The following is a 19,727-nucleotide window of genomic DNA, read 5'->3' on the forward strand; positions in this document are numbered from 1 at the left end:
CAAGTGTGCAGAAGGAGCATATTATATTATTATTAGAGTAAGGACTATGATAACTAGGTGTACAGCATTAGAAGTTGAAAAATACAATTTTCAAAACACTCCCTAAGATACGAGTGTTGGATCTCACTGGTTCAATTATACAAAGTATTCCTGATTGTATTGGAAGTTTGATCCACCTACGATCACTTGACCTTGATGGGACTGATATATCCTATCTTCCTGAATCCATTGGTTGTCTCATAAACCTTAAGATATCACTACAAAAAATCTGTTGATCCATGACGATTGAATTTCGTCACAGATCACTGAAAAACCGTCATAAAACAGTATCTATGACGATCTCAAATAACGTCATGTATTGAGCGTCATAGATCACACCTCGTGACGTTCCTTAAATTTTCGTCATAGATTGCTTGATCCATGACGTTTTAAAACCGTCATGGAATGTCCCCGGGCCCCCGAAGCCCAATCCAAGCCCGTTTTCTATGACGAAAATTAACGTCACGAACAGTATAATTTTCGTCACAGATTCAATTATCATGTCACACAATGATGACATGGAAGATGACGTGGCTGCTGACATGGCAATGACGTGGATAACAATGATGACGTGTAATTTGACATGATCGATGACGTAGCAGTGACGTGGAAAGTGGTGATGACATGGCACCACATGGATGCTGACATGGACAGTGATGTGGCAGCAGGCATGTGAGCCAATTTGGGCCTAATTTACAAAGCCCATTTGGGCCTCATTTACACAGCCCATATAAACTGCATGATCATTTCAGCCCAACCCAAAATATATCAAAAAGAAATTAACATCTCATCACATAAATAAATTTTGATCGAGCATTTAATCACATACAACATTAAATCACATAAAAAAATTTCATCCAGAATTTGCTATAAGCAGTATTTGAAAGCTAATATGCAATGGCAATATGTACATAACGTGCATCATTTCTCTTTTTCCTGTAGAGGCACTCAAACAAATTCGATGCATTTGTTCTTGATCTTTGTACTTCTCTCCCTGAAAATTGCAAGCATGCAAAAAACTTAATCTTTGTGAAAAGGAAAAATAGAGAAGCCAAGCAAAGTGACTCGGATACAAGAAATTAGTTTTTGCAAAACAAAAGGGTATTATAGTTTGTACATATTTATGCATTGACATTCACTCAATATGGAAGAATTGCTGATTTGTCATGCAAATAAACAACTTAACAGCTTCAGTACTAGTCATACAAATAAACAATCTAACATCTTCTGTACTCGATGACAAGCACGAGCAGCTACTCAAGATAAAAATAAAATTAAATGACCAGGCTTGCAAAAGATAAGTGCTTAGTTACTGAACACCAAATTTATAAAAATATGCATATTACTGGTGTAAAATTAGAGTGCAGTTTACATATAGCAAGGTTGCAGTAAAATTAGAGTGCCTGTTACCAAATAGCTGCAGTACAAAGGTAAATTTAGAATGTCCTACTCCATAACAAAGCTGCAGTACAACCTCCTAATGCTTGTTTAAAATGAAAGTAGAGGATCAAATTGTTTTATCAAATTGGCAACAGCATGAGTAGAGGATCCCTCACTACATCACAAACAAGATGAATTGGAACATGAATTGGCACAGCAAATTAGTAATATTGTAATTAACTGATCTGTACAAAGAGCAACACTATCCTATTTGCTATCACACTTCATTCGAATATCAAAGTAACTGTCTCCAACCTTACAACACCATAAGGTAAATTAAATTCAAAGTGAGGTGCAGCCTAAATGATGATTGCTCTATGTGTCAGAGAAACTATCACTGAACATGCATATGTTTGTCACAAATATGAAAGCTGTCAGGTAGGAAATACAATGAACCACATATAACGAAATAATGTTGCAGTGCACCTCACAATAGCTCCCATCCTCTTGCTAACGAAATACACCCCACTCCCCCAATTTATCTCCTGCTCGCAAAAAAATCCCAACCTCTTGCTCATGAAATCCCTCTCTAATCCCCGCAAATTCCACCACAGCTACGCATCCCTGGAGGCTGAGACGAAGAGACCAAGGGGAAACCCGAGTAACAGCCAAGGGGTGGTCGCTGACAAATTGGGGAGGAAGGAGCAGTCTACCTGTGGCTCACCGAAATGGCAGCGCCAGAGTAACGCTACAAAGGTGAATCCCTTGTTCTCATTGGTGTCCTTATCCTTGGTGAGCCTCACTTGTCATTCATTCGTTCATCACAAAGAGCTACGAGCATCAGATTCCAAGTCACGAGCTGAGAAGCAATGCAGAAATACCAGGCGAGAAAGAATCCACGGACCTCATAGATTTCACCCAATGGGTCGCGCAGCTCGCGGAGGGCCTCCTCGGTGATGTCCCTGGGCAGGCCGTCAATGGAGACCTCGGATCCGTGAGGCGGCGACGCGAGTAGATCCTCCCACTTCCTCTTCTCCTCCTCGTCCTTGGGCCAGTCCCCATTGGCCCCCTTGTCCACCTCGTCTCCATTGCTGCCTCCCACGGCCGGGTCGGCCGCCATCCCGTCGTCGTCCTGGCCGCGGCGGCAGTACCATCGTCGTCGTCCCCCTCCAGGTCCACCTGCTCCTCCAGCTCCTCTGACTGTTGCCGATCTGGCATCCTGAAACCACAACCCTAGGGGGCGCAGAGCATCAGAAAATCACCCGCAAAACCCAGAACAAAAAAAAAGATGAGATAACTCGCATCAAAACAACACGAATCGACGAGGCGGGTTACGGATCTACCGGCGGGGATCGAAAATCGTGGTTACCTTTCAAGTCAACTGCCGCGGCCGGCCGATGCCCAGAGGCGGCGCATCCCGCCGCGGCCTCGCGTCCGCATCCTCGAGACTGCCGTCGCAAGTGCCGCCACCACGGCCGCCTCCTGCCCGGATGCTGTGCCAGCCACGGATCTGGGACCGCGACGGCCAGACAGAGTCACACCACGGCCGGATCTTGCGCAAGCCGGGCGCAGGCCGCCGTAGTGGCGTCGGGACGGAGAAGACGAGGAGGGGGAGAGGGAGGTGAGGAGGTGTAGGATGGCGGCTGGTTAGGGAGCCACTGCACCCCGGGCCGCACTCCCTTGGCTGCGTTCTTCAGGCCCCATCACAGGGGAGGAGGCGGCATGAGGACCTGAGGGGGCGGCGTCTGTGGAGAGGGAGGGGAGTGGATCTGAGGAGGGGTGGCGGCCGGCGGGGACAAAGAAGAAGGCCGACTGCTAGGGTTTCCAATGTTTTATAGACAATGAGAAAGCGACTCATACCGTTGGATTAAGGATGAATGGACAGAAAAGCTTGGGCCGTGCATGCATTGCTAGATGGGCTGATTTAGATGTTTTCTCAGTCCAATATTATTTGATGTTTTGTTATATAACTAATTAGATCATCCTTGTGAAGCATCTTAAAAATATGTTTATGTTATGGGTGTAAATATATTTTTCACTTGTACAAAACAATATGTAAGTTGTTGTGGAAAATTCTCAACTTTTTTTTGGAACACATTGCTATTTTCCACCACTTAATTTAATTTCTGTGTGCTTATGGAACGAAATTCCAATTTGAAATACATGTGACACCAGAATGATTCACAAAATTGTATAAAATTCATATTTAACTGTATTCATGTATTGTAGCCCATTTCCTTTATAGATATTAAAAAATTTAACTTTCTTCTAATGACAACTCAAACTTATATCCCCAAAACACTATCCAATAATTGTAGTAATATTTAAATTTGCTCGGAAAATTCTAAATTTTGGCATGGAACTATTTTATGGATATAAAAGCTTAACAAAAAAGTTTCACACAATTTCATAATTTTTTGAGCACACATTATTCACAAAAAGGACACGTGTACACGATGTTTCATACACTTCAACTTAAACTTTGAAGTTTGCACATCATAGTTCATTTCCTTCCTCTGATACACTTCAATTTTGGATACTGCCTTATGTTGATCATAACATTGAAAAAATATGAAGTTACATTAGTAATTCTTATGCAAAAACATGCTTTTAATTCTCTATTTAGTTGGAATAAAACATTTCGTATGAAAACAATCAAGATATAACAATTAACATACAAACATAAGTCACTAAATAAAAGATCCTGATTTTAGAAAAATTCAAAAAAAAATAACCATCAAATTTGGAGTTCATACGAGGGAGAAATACCAATTATAAAGTTTAATTCCGGATTAAAAAGAAAAATATGATCCACACGACTGGTCTTCAATACAGGGCCCCATTATAGTATAGAGTATAAGAGACTTTATACACGGAAGCATCACAAGCGATGGCCCAACATAGTGGTATTGCTCCGCAGTCTTGTCACCGTGACCTGAGTTCGAATCTCGCTACACCCCATGCCTCTTTTTTGTCCGAATTAAAACACCAGACATTTTGTATATAAATTATATAATCAGATATCTTCATGAAAGAAGACGCAGTGTAGTGGTAAGGTGGTCTCGTTTAATTTTGGAGACCTGGGTTCGATTCCCTTCGTCCGTTAATTTTGCCCCCTTTTTTTCTTTTTTCTCAGCCATCCGTTTTTTCCCTGCCGCTGCGTGTAGTTGCCAACCATCATTGTGGCTGTGCCGTTTTTTCTCAGCCATCCGTTTTTTCTCAAGCTTCAACTAAGCTGTTGCTGTGTCGTAGGGGCAGGGCCCTCGATTCTGAATATCATGACCCAGGTTCGATTCCCATCTGCTGTTCCTGCGGCTATTTTTCCCCCCTCCGCTGGTCCTCCTGCTGCGGCCATTTTTCTTCACCTCTGCTGGTCCTTCTGCTGCGCCAAAAACAAGGTGGAGAGAGAGGAGGCCCGAAGCGCAAAAACGAGCTCGGCCCAGACACGTGAAAAAGAGCTAGGCCGTTGGTTTTTTTTTCCAAATTTTTTACTGCAGCCCAAGAAAATGTTGAGATGGGCTAGAATGATTTTTTTTCAAGATAAAAATAACGAGCGATTTTCTTATGCCACAGAAATTTTAATTTTAAAAATAAAAAACCTGGATTTAAGCTTGTACAAAATATTATGTTGCAAATTGGATGCATATGTGAAGTCCGTATCTTATGGTGATTCGTGGACTCATGTTAACTATATCCCATTTTTTTATCATCATTGTGGTTTGAGCGTGATATTAAATCCGTGACGATTTCTATTTTCATTCGTGGGCTCGCAAGTGGGCCCCACTCAGCAGACCACGTGTGCGCTGACTAGGCTGCCACGTAAGCATCAAATAAGAGAAGAAAAAACTTGAATTAAAAATGAAAATGTCAAAACATATAGTTAAAATAGCTATGACAATTTTTATGACATTAATGTTAAAGCGTCATGTTTTGTGGGCTAAATTATGACGAATTCAATAAAACGTCATATTTTGTGGGCTCAATTATGACGAATTCAATAAAACGTCATAAAGTTCTGGGCCTAGGATCCATACCTTCAAATTCGTCATAGATTGTGTGCAACTGTGACGCTCTATTAAAATGGCATAGAATTTTCGTCATAGATCACCACATTTCTTGTAGTGTATTAAACTTGCAGGCGTGCGGTTCTTTGCAAATTCTCCCTTTAGGAATCACTCGGTTATGCAACTTAAGGCGAGTAGGCCTTCATCAAACACCAATAAATAAAGTTCCTAAAGGTATAGGCACATTATATTTTCTCAATGATCTAGAAGGATTTCCAGCTATTGGTGTCTATGATAATAGTACTAGAATGCAAGATGGATGGAAGCTAGAAGAGTTGGTATACTTAGCCCATTATCTAGACATGCAAGGCTTTTGGCTGGTGGGTTTGTTTTGCCAAAAAGCATCTAAAATAGATCCTTAACTCCAAAATTTTAGCTCCAAGTTGTAGTTATAAAGTTGCTACACATCTATGATTTGCAGATCTATAACAATCAATGTGAAAACATAATTGATTAAATAACATCAACATGTATCATATCATTTCGTTTCATTTCCTTACTACGATGTGACTCGGAGATCAAGGTGCTCTTGTCCGAGAGCGACTGACGGCGAATCGATCCGATTTAACCTTGCAAGGTGGACCTAACCAACACGGCACGTATTTGCCCCGTCGGACAATACGAACCAACCATTCCCCTCCCCGCCTCGAACTACAGAACCGCCCCACCTGCATATAGTCAACCGAGCCCTACAAGAGACCACCAAAAGTAAACATATGCATCCCAATTCTTCGCGGCCACTCGACTGCCCTAAGGGGTGGGTAGAAGTTCTGTACTTTCGAAACAAGGCAGTACACGGCTTACCGGTTTCGACTACCTCCTACTCCCGGCATGCGGTTAGTACAGTTCAAACATGATCAGCAGGGCCAACAACGGTACGGTCCTCAATCGACTCGGACGGGGCTAAGACACCCAGGAACCCTGTCCTGCTGCCATTCCTATACATCATCATCATTCCCCGCCCGGTCTCATATTTCCATATCAATTTCAACAACTCAGGTACTGTATATAAGTATATAACCTATATCTCGCGAGTAACCAGAAATTACTCGACTTTTAAGTATCCTATATCTCGCGAGTGCAAAAAGTCACTCGTCTTCTATCGAGAAGTATTAAGCATAGCATTTCTATCGTCCTATACATTCTAGTATAATTCAGGGAAACCTAGGGATCATGCAACTAGGGTTCCAATCAACTCCTGAAACGTAATGCACAAGTAATAAACACATATATAGATGTCATAATTTCAAATAATAGGATGTGCATCGGGGCTTGCCTGATGTAACACTAAATCAGTGTTAGTTAGAGGATACTCTCTTGGTGAGCATCTGCCTTCGGTCATGCATATTGGGATCCATCCATCCATCTTCTAGATGTATCCACCATTCACCGTCTTGTGGTTCGGTTCCGTCAGCACGTGCCTCACATCCACGCGTTGTACATCTAGCGTACCTAAATGATATGCAATGATACGAGTGCATGAATATAAGAAAAACAACACTTGATGCAATGCAATGTGACTAATAGAAAAAATATGACTGGACAATTATTTACCGAGTAAACATAACAAACGAGCTCACAAGGCAAATGGGTTGGGGCTGCAATACAAGAATTCATTTAATTTATTTTAGCCTGAAGTGTTTCCTTCAAAAAGTATTACTAAACTTGCTTAGAACGACAAAGCAAATACACAGAGCAAGACGGGTAACTAGAGGTTTTTATTCAACTAAAAAGCACATAAGACCAAGTGACATGAAAGTAACCCACAATCTGATCTTAGGAATTAACTTCAATTATGCAAGATCAATATGAATTATTGAAATTAAACCCGCAGAAAAAGATTGCCTAGCAACAAGTATAACAGAAAAGCTATGGCTAACAACTAATCAAAAGAAGAAACATGACTTACTGCTTTAAACTTATAACCAAATTTTACCAACATGATATGCTACTGAGAAGGAGTGTAAAAATAATTAACCAACATTTATTGATAACATAAAGTATTTATTTTATCCTCAACAAGACAAACTGAACAAAAATAGATTTACAATGAACTAAGCATGCAAAGAATAAGCTACTGCATAAATTTCATAATTTTTGAACATCCAAAACTGCAGATATTAAATAGACAAGCGTAAACAAGCATTAACCATGATTAAATCAATACATCATGAAAACATTAAACAAACAGCATATTAAATATTTTCCTAAGTTCTACATGCCAAATCAAAGCTAATCCAACTGGTTTTACATTTTTACCATTTTTCTACTATTTACTATGCATTTTCAAAGCTTGCAACCACTTAAACTAACATTTAAACTAGAGCAAAAACTATTTAGAAACTGAAGATCAACCTGTAAGGAAAGTTGTATATCTTAGGACAAGGAATCGAACAAATTTTAGTTTGCATTTTTCTGATTTTTCTATGATTTACTATGATTTTTCAAAGTTTCAGCCAATTATTGCAAAACAACCCTTCGCAACACTATTCATATGAGTCACAGACTTCACAGAAAACACCCTGGAATTCTTTCTATTGCTTTCTGGGGTCCCTGGTCGTGAAAACAGGGGAGGGGTGAAAGGGGAACGGCGATTCCGGCCATGGGAGGGCTTGCTGGCGGCGAGGGAGGAGTGGAGGAGCATGAGGGAGGCTAGAGCTACCTGGTGGTGTGCTCGGTCGGGGTCAGAGGTGATCGGAGAGGCGCCGACGGCGGGAGCAGTGAGAGGCGGCGCTCGGCGCGGCGTGCAGCGGTGCTCTGGCGAGGGAGGGCGGCGGTGGGTAGGCCGGTGAGCATCAGCAAGTCGAGAGCAACCCATTCCGAGGGTCGGTTTGGGCGGAGGAGAACCGGGAAAGGGAGCTCGACGTGCGGGTGGTTTGGGCGGCGGTGGCGGGTTCTGTTCCGGTAAGCTGGTGGCCGGAGCGGCGGTCTGGCAATTCGGGGAGGTGCCATAGGAGGTGGGGAGTGCGCCTGGAGGGTTGGTGGAGGTCGGGGCGAGCTCATATGGCGGCTCGGCGTGGGGGTCGGGCGGCAACCATGGCTCTACTCTGCTCGTGGCCACGGCGGCCATGGCGCGACGCTGGGAGGCGGGGGCGAGCAATGGCACGGCCGGGCGGTGCTGGTGCGCGCGTAGCGGGCGAGCAGCAACAGCAGAAGAAAGAGGAGGCGGCACGGCATGGCGGGGACGCGCGTCGCGAGCGTGCGCCGTGGCCAATTTGGGCACGGCTTGGTCTCTGTGTGTGTGGATGCTTCCACAATTAGTGCTAATGATTATATCAATCTCTCAATTAATCCTAATTAAGGTAATTATTATGTGGGTTGTTACAACAGCTATGTCCGAACTTGAGCTGTGTGGAGAGGTTGGACAACTAGCACCGGCTATACTCTTATTACTATCCGCCATGGAGAGGGAGCCGCGAGAGGACTTGGACGCTTGCCGATCAACACGTGCCGGGGAGAGGACGACCGACGCGGGCTGTGGATTGGTCGCACGGGCATCGCGCCGCGCGTCGCCCTCTGCGTGTGGGCCTCCTGCTGCCGCACCGCTTTTGCTGCGCCATGGCCACTCCTGCCTCTTTTCACTCTCTGCATGTGGGGCTCCTTCCTGCCGCACTGCCTTCGCTGCGCCTCTTTTTCATTTCCTTTTCCTCTTGTGGAGGTGGTGTAGGGTTTGGGGAGGGCAAAATCTCGGCGCCGTAGGAGGAGGGCGGCGGCAGAGGAGTCCGCCAGTGGTGCGTCGGCACCGAGGCCGCCCGACGCCGCCGTGCTCCCGGCGCGGTACCGCTGGCCCGTAGCTCCTCTCCTGAACTGCCTTGGTTCTCTTCAGGCAATTGGTAAGTTCCAGATCCACTCGATTGTGCGGTTCCCTCGCATTTCCTGATTGATGCTTGTTCCTCGAGTCCTCCGTCGAGCGCTTGAGCCCGTTGTTGATCACTTTACCACCGCTCCCTCCTCCTACCGTTAACATCCAAATCAGACATGGCTGACTTCCATACTGCTCCCAAATCCTGCGCCTCCTTTGCCTGTTCCCGTGCACGGCACCGCTTGCTGTCCCCACGCCCTTTCCCGACGAATCCGCCGCCGCCGTTCTCTCCTATGGCCATCTCTCTGTTGTGGAGCTGCGCATCATTGTCTCCGTCGGCACCCTTCTATCCTCCGATTTATGCATCAACGCTGCCTAAGCTGGTGGTCGAGCGACGTTGGTCCGCCCGCCGGATAGATCTTTGGGACCCGTGCCGCTGTGCCGCTGTGTGGTGAGCACGCCATGTTGGGCGTGGCCGACGCCATCGTGGCCGCGGCATGGCGAATCAATGAGAGACCCAGCCAGGGTGAACAAAGCTGTTGACGGTGCCGATGGATCCACAAGGACCATGAGCAAAAGCAGCCATTCTCATTTCTTCTTGGTTCGGATGGTATGGAAATGCATCATGGCCTCCGACTGATTTTTTTTATATTTTCTCAGAACTCTTGACTCACTTAGATGAATTTCGGTTTAGTAGCCTTTAGTGTTGGTGATCCTTCACCTATTTTGATGGCATGCTTTCCTGCAATTCTAGAGGGAGATCACAAGACTGACTAAAGTGTATCCATGGAACTTTGATGTTTCTTATGTAGAACCTGCAGAATATTTGTTTTTTTTTTGCCCATGTTGGTTACTTGAGTCAGCGCCTAGGTTGCATAGTCCATCTGATTTTGTTCCTGCACATTGGTTCATGCTGTCAATTTCCCCCTTTGTACCATTCTAATTGTGTTTTACTGTAGAAGATTTATAAGTAACTAAACAAGAGGTGAATACTTGGGCTCTCAGGTTTCTGCATTATATTTACCTTTTTGGGACTTCATGAAACATAAGATAAGAGTCCTTTGTGTTAAATGCAACCAGCTCTTGAAATTTCCTTAAGTTAGCTGTTTAGTGAGTACAATACTAAATTGTTTTTCCCCTAAGGTGCATCTCCTTTTTTTTGCACGCATAAAGTCGTGTTACTAGATGATGAGGATGCATCAATGTCATGGATCATAGTTCATGTTATCTTTGTGGCTGGGTTTTAGAAAGGTTCATAATGCCACTATCTGAACAGATTTGGCGGCAAACGCGCAGATTCAGCTAACAATTTAATCAATTAATATGTTGCTATATGCCAATACTGATTTTCTCTACTTTTCCATCTATTTCAGCTTGCCTTTTGCTGCTGGGATGCAATATTTGGGCTAAGATGACGAAAGCAGAGATATTGCACATCCTTGCCTTTTCTCGGTTTTACAATACTTCATGGTGTTCATTAGTGACTGCATGAAACGATATGCAGTGGTTTTAAATTTGTAGTGTCAAGAAATTAGTGCCTTTTTTTCCATGCTTGCGGTAGTAGTGAAATCGGTGCCTTTTGTCACTGCTTACTTCAGTTATGAAATGACAGATAATATATGCAGATTCAGAGATTTTATCTGTTAACCTTTTCTGTTCTCCACTTGGTTTCATGCTAATTTTATAGACGATAAGATTGTTTTGACTTGTGCTTTTTAGTGTTTGTCGTGCTCTGTGTTTCTGTAGATGAGATATACTGTTGACATGCCATCATGTGTTTTTCCTGGGAGAAATAGTTCTAATACCACAATGGACAATGTTCCCCTGTTACACATTCAGCAAAAACTATTTACTGATTCAGCTTTACTGATTAGCTAGGCCAGGGATGTATATTGAATTGTCTCAACTATAGACAGCAGTCTCTAATAGTTCTTTGTGTGATCTATTTATTGAAGTTGTCTTTGCACATAAGTTCAGTATATTTTGGTTTGATAAATTTAATTGGTTTGCTATAGCATTTCCTCTACCATGACACTTCCTGACCAAAGAACGTGTGTAGCTTACCTTCCTGCAATTTCAATGCTTTGACATGTTTCAAGGTGGTGGCCCATTATAATCCATTTGTCCATTGCCTACATGCTGACTGACTACATCATGTACAACAAATATATATTTTTTTCTCATTTTTACCACTGGAAATTTCTATTTTCTTATTGTAGTGCAGCACTCACTATGATTACCTCAGCTTTGTGTTATGTTTCCACAGGTAACATGTGACCAATCAATGAGACCAAGATTGACATATTCTTCATCGCCAAGTTAGTTGATGGTTTGCACTAGCTGAAGTAGCCTTTTCTTTGTACAAAATTTGGTTAATTTATCCATCCTTTGTATGGCTACTATAATACCTGCTCGGTTGAGATCATTTTCACACTGATTTCACAGTGATCTGTATACAATAAGCATGTCCTAAGTTGCAAGAATCTTTCTGATATCCGTATATATCCTTTCTCATGCTTATATTTGCAGTCTTTCGTGCCTTCCATCAATATTAGTTTTTGATTCATTAGTAAGGAAAAGCTACCGGACGAGTTAACGCAGTTTGAATGAGTTACACGTCATATGCTGCCGTTCACAATACTGGCCACTAAAACAGCAAATCGGTGAAACAGACTTGGACCTGCGCCGTGACCATGAGCCCGTGACTTCAGAAGCGGGCGCGGCGAAGCGCGCCAATATTCCTAGTTTCTGACAGAGGATATGCAAGACATCTCCTCACGGTGGCTGCCTGGACTCCAAGAGCAGCACCAGCAGCTGCACGGAGAAGACATGGATGTTTACACTTGGTTATGATTGTACACTCGTGTGAATACACAAACGCAAGGTATGATCACTCGCTGGATATCTCTCCGCTGGTTTCGATTCGTGCTCTGTTTTCTTGTAATGACCCACTGACAAGCTATTTCCATTTGCTTTCAAAAAGGGTACTATATCTGTTGAAGACGATGGAAGTGCCTACTCGTGTCTATCTCGAGTTGGCCAAGGGTACTGTATCTCTTGATCAAGAACGGCAACATGAGCTGATGTTTCCTCTGCTTATGGTGTTTGGCTAGTGTGCATAGTCTGAATAAAATGTGCGCTACTTGAGTTTCTAGAATAACTCTATGGTGAGCTTGGACTTTCTGTAGTTTGTGAACATGTAGTGTGAAAAAACCACATCTGTTGTTGCATGCTTTCTGTTGCTATTATGGATATACATAACATCTCTGTGAAATAGAAGTTGTCATTACTTGTTCCTCTTCTCGTTCCGGTAATGCATCTTCTGTGAACCAACCAATGCAAGTATCTCAAGTGTGTTTCTGATCTGCTCCTTTTTCTTGCTCCTGCTTGTCAGTTTACCCGGTATCTTAAGTGTACATGTTGATAAAGTTACCCTGCAGTTGGTTTTGTCGGTGTTAGTTGCCGGTTGCTACATAGACATAGGTAGTCAGTGGCAGTGCAACATCAGTGACAAAAACAAAGAGAAGAATTCGTATTTGCAATAACTTGAGAGCGGCACGCGCGTCTGCTCATCAGGGTACACTTGTCTTCGTCAGCTCCTTGCACTGATATATGCATCTTCTCCAAATCACACCCGATCTCAGTTGCCGGTTGCAACATAGGCAGGCCACATCAGTGATGCATTGCCATGTCCAAAAACTCCGAATATATGTGCTCACGTTTGTAGCAAATGAAGGCTAGCAGGAAACAGGACAGAGGACAGTGCAGAGCTGTTGCTTCTTCAGAGTCGCACGCGCGTCTGCATTTCGAAAGGAAAGCATCGCCCAGGCCGCCGGCGCCCTCGAGCAGCAGCGAGGCAGGCAGGGAGCATGGTGGCCGTCGCGTCGAGCGACCTTGCCAACGCGCCCGCTACCGTGGACCACCAGGCATCCCCAGAGCTTGCCGGCGCCGCGGCGTTCGCGCCGCAGCGTTCAGGTGAGTTACACCGTCGCGGACGCTGCCGCCGGCTCAAGTTGTCGAGTTCCTGGGGCTGCTCGGGCGGCGCCTCGGCAGCGGACACGGCCGTGCTTGAAGAAGGCGGGGCTCCATGAGCGCCTGGCTCTGCTCCGGGCCACGCCTCGCTGAGCCGGCGCGTTCCCGCCGAGACCCCTGCTTGCCGGCGTGGCTGCCGTCGACATTTCACCCTCGAGCATCGGTTGCCGCACTGTCTTGCTGCCGTCGAGTTCCTGCAGTTGCTCGACCTCGTCCAACAGCACCACCGCTCACCACCACGGCTAGCAGCGGCGACCTCCGGCAGCGCGGTCACCTCGCCGCCGCACCATGCTTGCGCCATTCGGCTCCCGAACCAGAAAACACCAAGTCACATGGCTCTCAGGTCAAATCCTGACCGCCCGTGGCCGATCGCACGGCCGTCAAGGACCCAAGGGGTGGACGGTAAATGAAATACCGTCCACCCCCTGCGCTGCCGCACGGCCGGCATGGCCGCCGCGTTCTAGCCCAGCCCCCGTCTCGCAGCGACCAACGGATGCGCCGCAACAAGAGGTCCAGAGACGAGGCCGTCACGGTGGTTTTGGTCGCCGCCGAGCAGCCACGCAGGCGACAAAGGCAAAGCGAAGCAAACAGCAAAGAACCTTGTTCTTTGCTTCTCGCCGCCGGAGGCATGAGTAGGCGATTTCCTCTTACTTCTGCTTTCTTTTACTAAAGCTTATGCTTTGCAGACTTTGTTCTACTGAAACCTTATGCTCTGAACAGCTTTGCGTGTCATCCGGCGATTCTTTGCTCTGGCGAAACCTTATGCTCTGCAGATGCAAGATGGCCCTCCTCCGTTCTTTTCTTTTCCCCAACTGAAGGAAGCCAACCCGAACAGAGGAGCAGATAGTCACACGGTGAGGCAGGCCACGCAGTTCATGTGATTGGAGTGCTCCCTCGGATCATCGTGGCTGCACGAGAAGAGGTGCATGCCTTCGTCCAATTAGTTCGTTGGTTATTAGGTAGGATGCAGTTCATTCTGATGTGTCACACTTTGCTGCTCTGAATTTGCAGGTTGTCAGTGGGAATATTTTGGTGGTGATCAGGGCAAATTCTTTCTGATCTATTGGCGCTGACTGCTGCCTGAAGTAAATTTTACTCTGCATCCAAGCAACAACAAGATCTTTCTGTACATACATAAGGCTATCAAATTTACTTCCACCGTTGTAACAAGATCTACATTTCCTTCATTCCGTGTCTGCCTAATTGGTTAGTACAATATGTTCCATTCAGTTTAATTCATCACTATGACGTGTCAAGTAGTCTCACAAACTACATTGCATTGAATTTGCAGGCCTGTATCGCTCTCCATTGACATAATATTTACGAGGGATATCTGTGCAAAATCTGTCTCATTTACAGCCTCAGGTTGCTGCTTTATGTAATGCGCTGTCTTCTTCTCCAGCAAACCAAGAAGAAGGCAGGTCATCTGCAGAGTAGAGAAGAGGGTGCGTTTTGCTACTCTGGTATGAGCAGTTAAGCACATCACCTCTTATCTGGAGATATTTGATTTCTAGATTGAAGTACCCATCTTAGTTTTATCCATTTATTTCTTCAACTATTTTTTTTCAACTATAAAATTTCTTCAACTATTGGAGGTTTCATATTAGCTTTGCGTGATTTGTGGTTCTCCATTGGTGATTGGCTGATAACTTCTGGTATAGACATTATAAAATTTTCAAATCAGTTACGTTTCATCTGTCAAGCTTGGGCGCAGTCTGCTGGCATGGATGTTTGAAGTCTTCATGGGTTATCATCTGAGAAAACTCTTTCTACACATAAATAATTAATATTGAATCATGTTATATGTCATTCTCTTGTTACCAGGTAAGCTTCCAAGGCCAATCTTGTGTTTTCATTCCATAAGTTACTATAATTTGTGGCTTCTATACTAGCCTGTAGAAATCTATTAGTGTTACAGACTTACAGTTGAAATGGTGAATCAAAGATCAAACTATCATTGTGCTCAAGCAGATCAAAAATTGACTAAGAGGAGAATTTCTAGAGGTTTTATGTAAATGATGGAAAATATTTTCCCAATTGATAGCATCCAATCCAGTTGACATTCGCTTACAACATTTAGAAGAACAAACAAAAGGGACAACATGCTAACTCCAAGTTTATGCTTCAATACCTCACTATACTATTCATTTTGCTAAAACATCATCTGCCTAGTGTAGTAGTTTCTGAGCCATATGGAATAGCATTATGTATGATTTACTAAAGATACAAAGAAGAATTTAGTGATATACTGTAATACTATTCTACACCCTAGGTGTAGCAGTAATTCTACACCCTGTAGTCAAATTACTGAATAATCTGACCAGAAATTATTGAACCGAACTATGGAATTACTGAATGACGTTTAGTAATCGCTCGCGGTAGTCGCTACTTAAAATTTCTTCTGTAATTAATTAGTGTAGCTACACCTAGAGCGTAGAATAGCACGTGGATACACACACACACACACGCACGCACACACACACACACGCACACACAACTTACACTACAAATCGGTACTGCTATATGTTAATTTCTTTCAAAACACATTTCAATTTTGTGATCTCTGTCCAATTTTTTGGCCAAGTTAACACATTTGCACATTTATTGCCAGCCTGCAACTCCTCTGGTGAATCTCTCTCAGCACCTTTGTATAATGGCAACCATACTAGAATCTTTAGTTGGATCGTGCGCTATGAAGTTGCAAGATGTCATCTCAGAGGAGGCCATACTAATATTAGGTGTAAAAGAAGAGCTTACGGAACTGCAGTGTTTTGTCTATTGTGCCATGTTCCCTGAAGATGCAGTTATTAATCGTGATGATATTACCAGGATGTGGGTGGCTGAAGGCTTCATAGATGAGCAAGACGGCCAACTATTGGAAGATACAGCTGAAGAATGCTATTATGAGTTGATATATCGGAATCTCCTCCAACCAAATTATCTATTGGCTGATCTTAGTGAATGTAGAGTGCATGACCTATTGAGGCAGCTTCCTTGTCATTTATCTAGAGAAGAATGTTTTGTGGGTGACCCAGAATCAATAAGAGTTAATGTCATGAGTAAAACTAGACGTATTTCAGTTGTCACTTTGAAGGATAGGGTGGTGTTACCTAGAATGGATAAAGAGCAATATAAAGTGCGAACTTGGAGAACTTCTTGTGAAAAGTCATTGAGAGTTGATAATACAATATTTCAAAGACTTCATTACATTCGAGTTTTGGATCTAAGAGGTTCAGTTATACAAAGTATTCCAAACTGTGTTGGAAGACTGATCCATCTACGGTTACTTGATCTTAATGGAACTGACATATCTTGTCTTCCAGAGTCTATATGTTGCCTCATCAACCTTCAGATACTTAATTTGCAGTGGTGTGATTCTTTGCATAGTCTCCCTTTAGGAATAACTCAGGTTCCAAAAGGGATAGCTAAAACACCAATAAATCAGGTTCCAAAAGGGATAGCTAAATTGAAGTTTCTCAATGATCTAGAACAATATCCAGTTGGTGGTAGCAGTAATAATAGTGCTAGAATACAAGATGGATGGACCCTAGAAGAGCTGGGTCCACTTTTTCAGATGAGGAAGCTTGAAATGATTAAGTTGGAGAGACCATCTCCTTGTAGTGGAGATTCATTGTTACTAGACAAAAAGTTTCTCAAACAGCTAAGTTTCTGCTGTACGGAACGTACAGATGAACCATACAGTGAGGAGGATGTAATCAATATTGAGATGACTTTGGAGAAGCTAATCCCTGCGCAGAGCATTGAAGATATATATATTCTAAATTTCTTTGGTCGGCGGTTTCCCACCTGGCTTGATAGTGCTACACATTTTCCATCATTGAAGTACTTGCAACTCATACAGTGTAAATCATGTGTGCATCTTCCTCCAATTGGGCAGCTCCCCAACCTAAAATATCTGAGAATCAAGGGAGCCACTTCAGTCACCAAGATTGGACCCGAATTTGTTGGTTATGGGGTGGATAATCCCATATCTGCAGAGGCAGTAGCTTTCCCCAAGCTTGAAATATTGGTCATCGAAGATATGCCCAACTGGGAGGAGTGGACCTTTGTTGTTGAAGAAGAAGAAGCGACAGCAGCAGGTAAGGAAGGAGGAGAAGATGGAGCGGCTGCAAAGCAAAAGGGTGAAGCCCCACCTCCAAGGATGCAGCTGCTGCCTCATTTGAAGGTCTTGTCACTTGAGCGCTGCCCCAGGCTGAGAGCTCTCCCACCGCAGCTTGGACAGGAGATCACCTGTTGGATGAACACCGACGACCCCACACCGCCGGCGATCACCCGGACGCACACACACGAACTGGACACACGCGAGCTCTGTGGAATACAGCGAGAACACACGGTGTTTTGGTGCCGCTAATGCACAACGTTTTTTGACTCTATTGATCACAATATATACATGCACAAGTGACTCTCGGCCACGACCACGACGAGCGCCATGCGCGCCACTCCTTCCTATTTGATCGCGCCATCCCATGACCGAACGAGTGGAGCGCTAAGCTTCAGCTACGACTCAACGGAAAGAACGATGCCACACCGCGAACAAAGCGCAATTCAGGCGTACATGACGCATCCAAAGCGGATTCAGTTATTGACCAAAACTAACAGACGCTAGCTAACATTCCCTCTGACGAAACAAGCCGAAACGAACTGAATTTCCAACATTCTCCCCCAAAGTCTATTGTTTCAGCCCAGATTGATCACTCCAATCTTCTCCCGAAGCTCACAGAACCGTGAACGGCCAAGTGCCTTCGTCATCAGATCAGCGAGTTGCTCCTGTGAGCTCACAAACTCCAGCAAAATGCTCCCCTTGTCCACGCACTCACGAATAAAATGGAATTTAGTGTCAATATGCTTACTTCGATCATGCAGCACTGGGTTCTTGCTGAGAGCAATTGCAGACATGTTGTCCATCTTGAGTTGAGGCACTTGAGGATCATCTCCAATGACATCCTTCAGCAGCCTCGTGAGCCACACTACCTGGCAGGCTGCAGCAGCGCCGGCAATGTACTCAGCTTCGTAGGACGAGAGCGCCACCACCCTTTGCTTCTGTGACTGCCAAGCCACCGCCTTGTCCCCAAGGAAGAAGATGATTCCTGTGGTGCTCTTCCTGTCATCAGTGTCTCCCCCCAAATCGCTGTCACTATAGCCGATCAGGTTGTTGTCGCCGCCTGACAGCTTGGGGTAGATGATGCCGAACTCGATCGTTCCGGCAATGTACCGCAGCAAGTGCTTCACCGCTGCCATGTGCTCATGCCTGGGCTTCTCCATGAAACGACTCACAAATCCAACCGCGAACGAGATGTCGGGGCGAGTGTGAACCAGGTACCTGAGGCTGCCCACCAGACTGCGATACTCGGTGGCGTCTACCAACGCCGTCGTTCCATCCTTTGAGAGCTTCAGCCACGCCTCCATCGGAGTATGGCAGGGGTTGCACCCTCCCATGTTCGCCTTCTCCAGCAGCCTGCGCGCATACGCAGCCTGTCCGAGAGTGATGGCAGCCTTGGATTGGCTCACCTCGATGCCCAAGTAGTAGGACAGCAACCCAAGGTCGCTCATCCTGAATAGGCGCCGCATCTCCCTCTTGAAGGCCTCTACACCGCCCTCCTTGGCTCCAGTGATGATCAGATCATCAACATAGACGCCGACAATCACCCGTGACGGCCCCTTCCCACGGGTGTACATGCTGTGTTCACTCGTGCAACGCACAAAACCAAGTTCGTGCACGCTTGCATCTAGCTTCTAGTTCCACGCTCTAGGAGCCTGACGGAGTCCATAGAGCACCTTCTTCAGACGCAGTACCTTCTGCTCGTGCCCAGCCACTGTGAAGCCAGGCGGCTGTTGCACGTACACCTCCTCGGCGAGCTCCCCATTCAGGAACACTAACTTGACATCCATGTGATGCACAAGCCAGCTCTCCTGAGCAGCCACGGCGAGCAGCATCCTCACCGACTCCATTCTTGCCACCGGTGCAAACACCTCATCAAAGTCGATGCTGGAATTCTGGACGTACCCCTTTGCCACCAGGCGCGCTTTGTGCTTCACGATCGCGCCCTGCTCGTCGCGTTTGAGTTTGAACACCCACTTGAGCCCAATGGCGCGGTGAACAGGCGGCAGGTCGACGAGGCTCCAAGTGTCATTCTGCTCAATGGACGACAGCTCGTCGAGCATGGCCTTGCGCCACTCCTCCTCCCCCCGCGCCTTGTCGAATGAGGTGGGTTCACCATCCACAGCAAGGAGCAGCCCCGCGTCGAGCTCCCTGCCTGCCTCGCCAGGGACTGGGACGTCCCCAAGGATGTTGTCCAGTGCCCGAAATCGCAGTGGCGCGTCGTCCTCGTGATCTGCATCCAGCTCCAGGTCACCCGACGGTGGAGATAAGAACTCCACGTCCACCGGTG

The 19,727-nt window shown here is 45.3% G+C and overlaps 2 protein-coding genes across 7 annotated transcripts; one reads left to right on the top strand and one right to left on the bottom strand.

Annotated features, from left to right (window-relative positions):
• Window positions 1–1,843: 1,843 nt before the first annotated feature.
• Window positions 1,844–5,541, bottom strand: LOC120679190 (protein no-on-transient A-like). Of its 3 annotated transcripts, none has more exons than XR_005677030.1 (3): window positions 2,789–2,921; window positions 2,324–2,652; window positions 1,844–2,250 (listed from the first exon to the last, which is right to left on the bottom strand). XR_005677030.1 is itself a non-coding variant. In XM_039960723.1 (3 exons), the coding sequence occupies exons 1-3, from the start codon at window positions 5,518–5,520 to the stop codon at window positions 2,230–2,232; spliced, it is 417 nt and encodes a 138-aa protein (XP_039816657.1). In that variant the 5' UTR covers window positions 5,521–5,541; the 3' UTR covers window positions 1,844–2,229. The 3 variants fall into 3 exon arrangements, 2 of the variants coding, with proteins under 2 accessions (XP_039816657.1, XP_039816656.1); XM_039960723.1 differs by lacking the exon at window positions 2,789–2,921 and adding an exon at window positions 5,454–5,541; XM_039960722.1 differs by lacking the exon at window positions 2,789–2,921 and adding an exon at window positions 5,454–5,541 and having other exon boundaries at window positions 1,844–2,652.
• Window positions 5,542–13,771: 8,230 nt separating this feature from the next.
• Window positions 13,772–17,769, top strand: LOC120679187 (putative disease resistance RPP13-like protein 1). Of its 4 annotated transcripts, XM_039960715.1 has the most exons (6): window positions 13,772–13,949; window positions 14,038–14,239; window positions 14,329–14,523; window positions 14,609–15,141; window positions 15,929–16,055; window positions 16,147–17,769. In XM_039960715.1, exons 4-6 carry the CDS (start codon window positions 15,114–15,116, stop codon window positions 17,687–17,689), a joined length of 1,698 nt encoding a protein of 565 aa, XP_039816649.1. In that variant the 5' UTR covers window positions 13,772–13,949; window positions 14,038–14,239; window positions 14,329–14,523; window positions 14,609–15,113; the 3' UTR covers window positions 17,690–17,769. The 4 variants fall into 4 exon arrangements, with proteins under 4 accessions (XP_039816649.1, XP_039816646.1, XP_039816648.1 ...); XM_039960712.1 differs by having other exon boundaries at window positions 14,609–16,055; XM_039960714.1 differs by having other exon boundaries at window positions 14,329–14,402; window positions 14,609–16,055.
• Window positions 17,770–19,727: the final 1,958 nt, after the last annotated feature.

This window comes from Panicum virgatum, chromosome 6N (genome assembly GCF_016808335.1).
Source record: "Panicum virgatum strain AP13 chromosome 6N, P.virgatum_v5, whole genome shotgun sequence".
NCBI lineage: Eukaryota > Viridiplantae > Streptophyta > Magnoliopsida > Poales > Poaceae > Panicum > Panicum virgatum.

What these genes read in the sequence shown, in the direction of transcription:
- LOC120679190 (XM_039960722.1), bottom strand. Translation starts at nt 5,520, where the DNA reads ATGACGAAAATTCTATGCCATTTTAATAGAGCGTCACAGTTGCACACA. An exon ending in AATCTATGACGAATTTGAAG is followed by an intron (nt 2,653 to 5,453) that starts GTATGGATCCTA and finishes TGCGCCCCCTAG; the next exon opens with GGTTGTGGTTTCAGGATGCC.
- LOC120679187 (XM_039960713.1), top strand. Translation starts at nt 15,841, where the DNA reads ATGTTAATTTCTTTCAAAACACATTTCAATTTTGTGATCTCTGTCCAA. An exon ending in GGAGGCCATACTAATATTAG is followed by an intron (nt 16,056 to 16,146) that starts GTGTAAAAGAAG and finishes TGATATTACCAG; the next exon opens with GATGTGGGTGGCTGAAGGCT.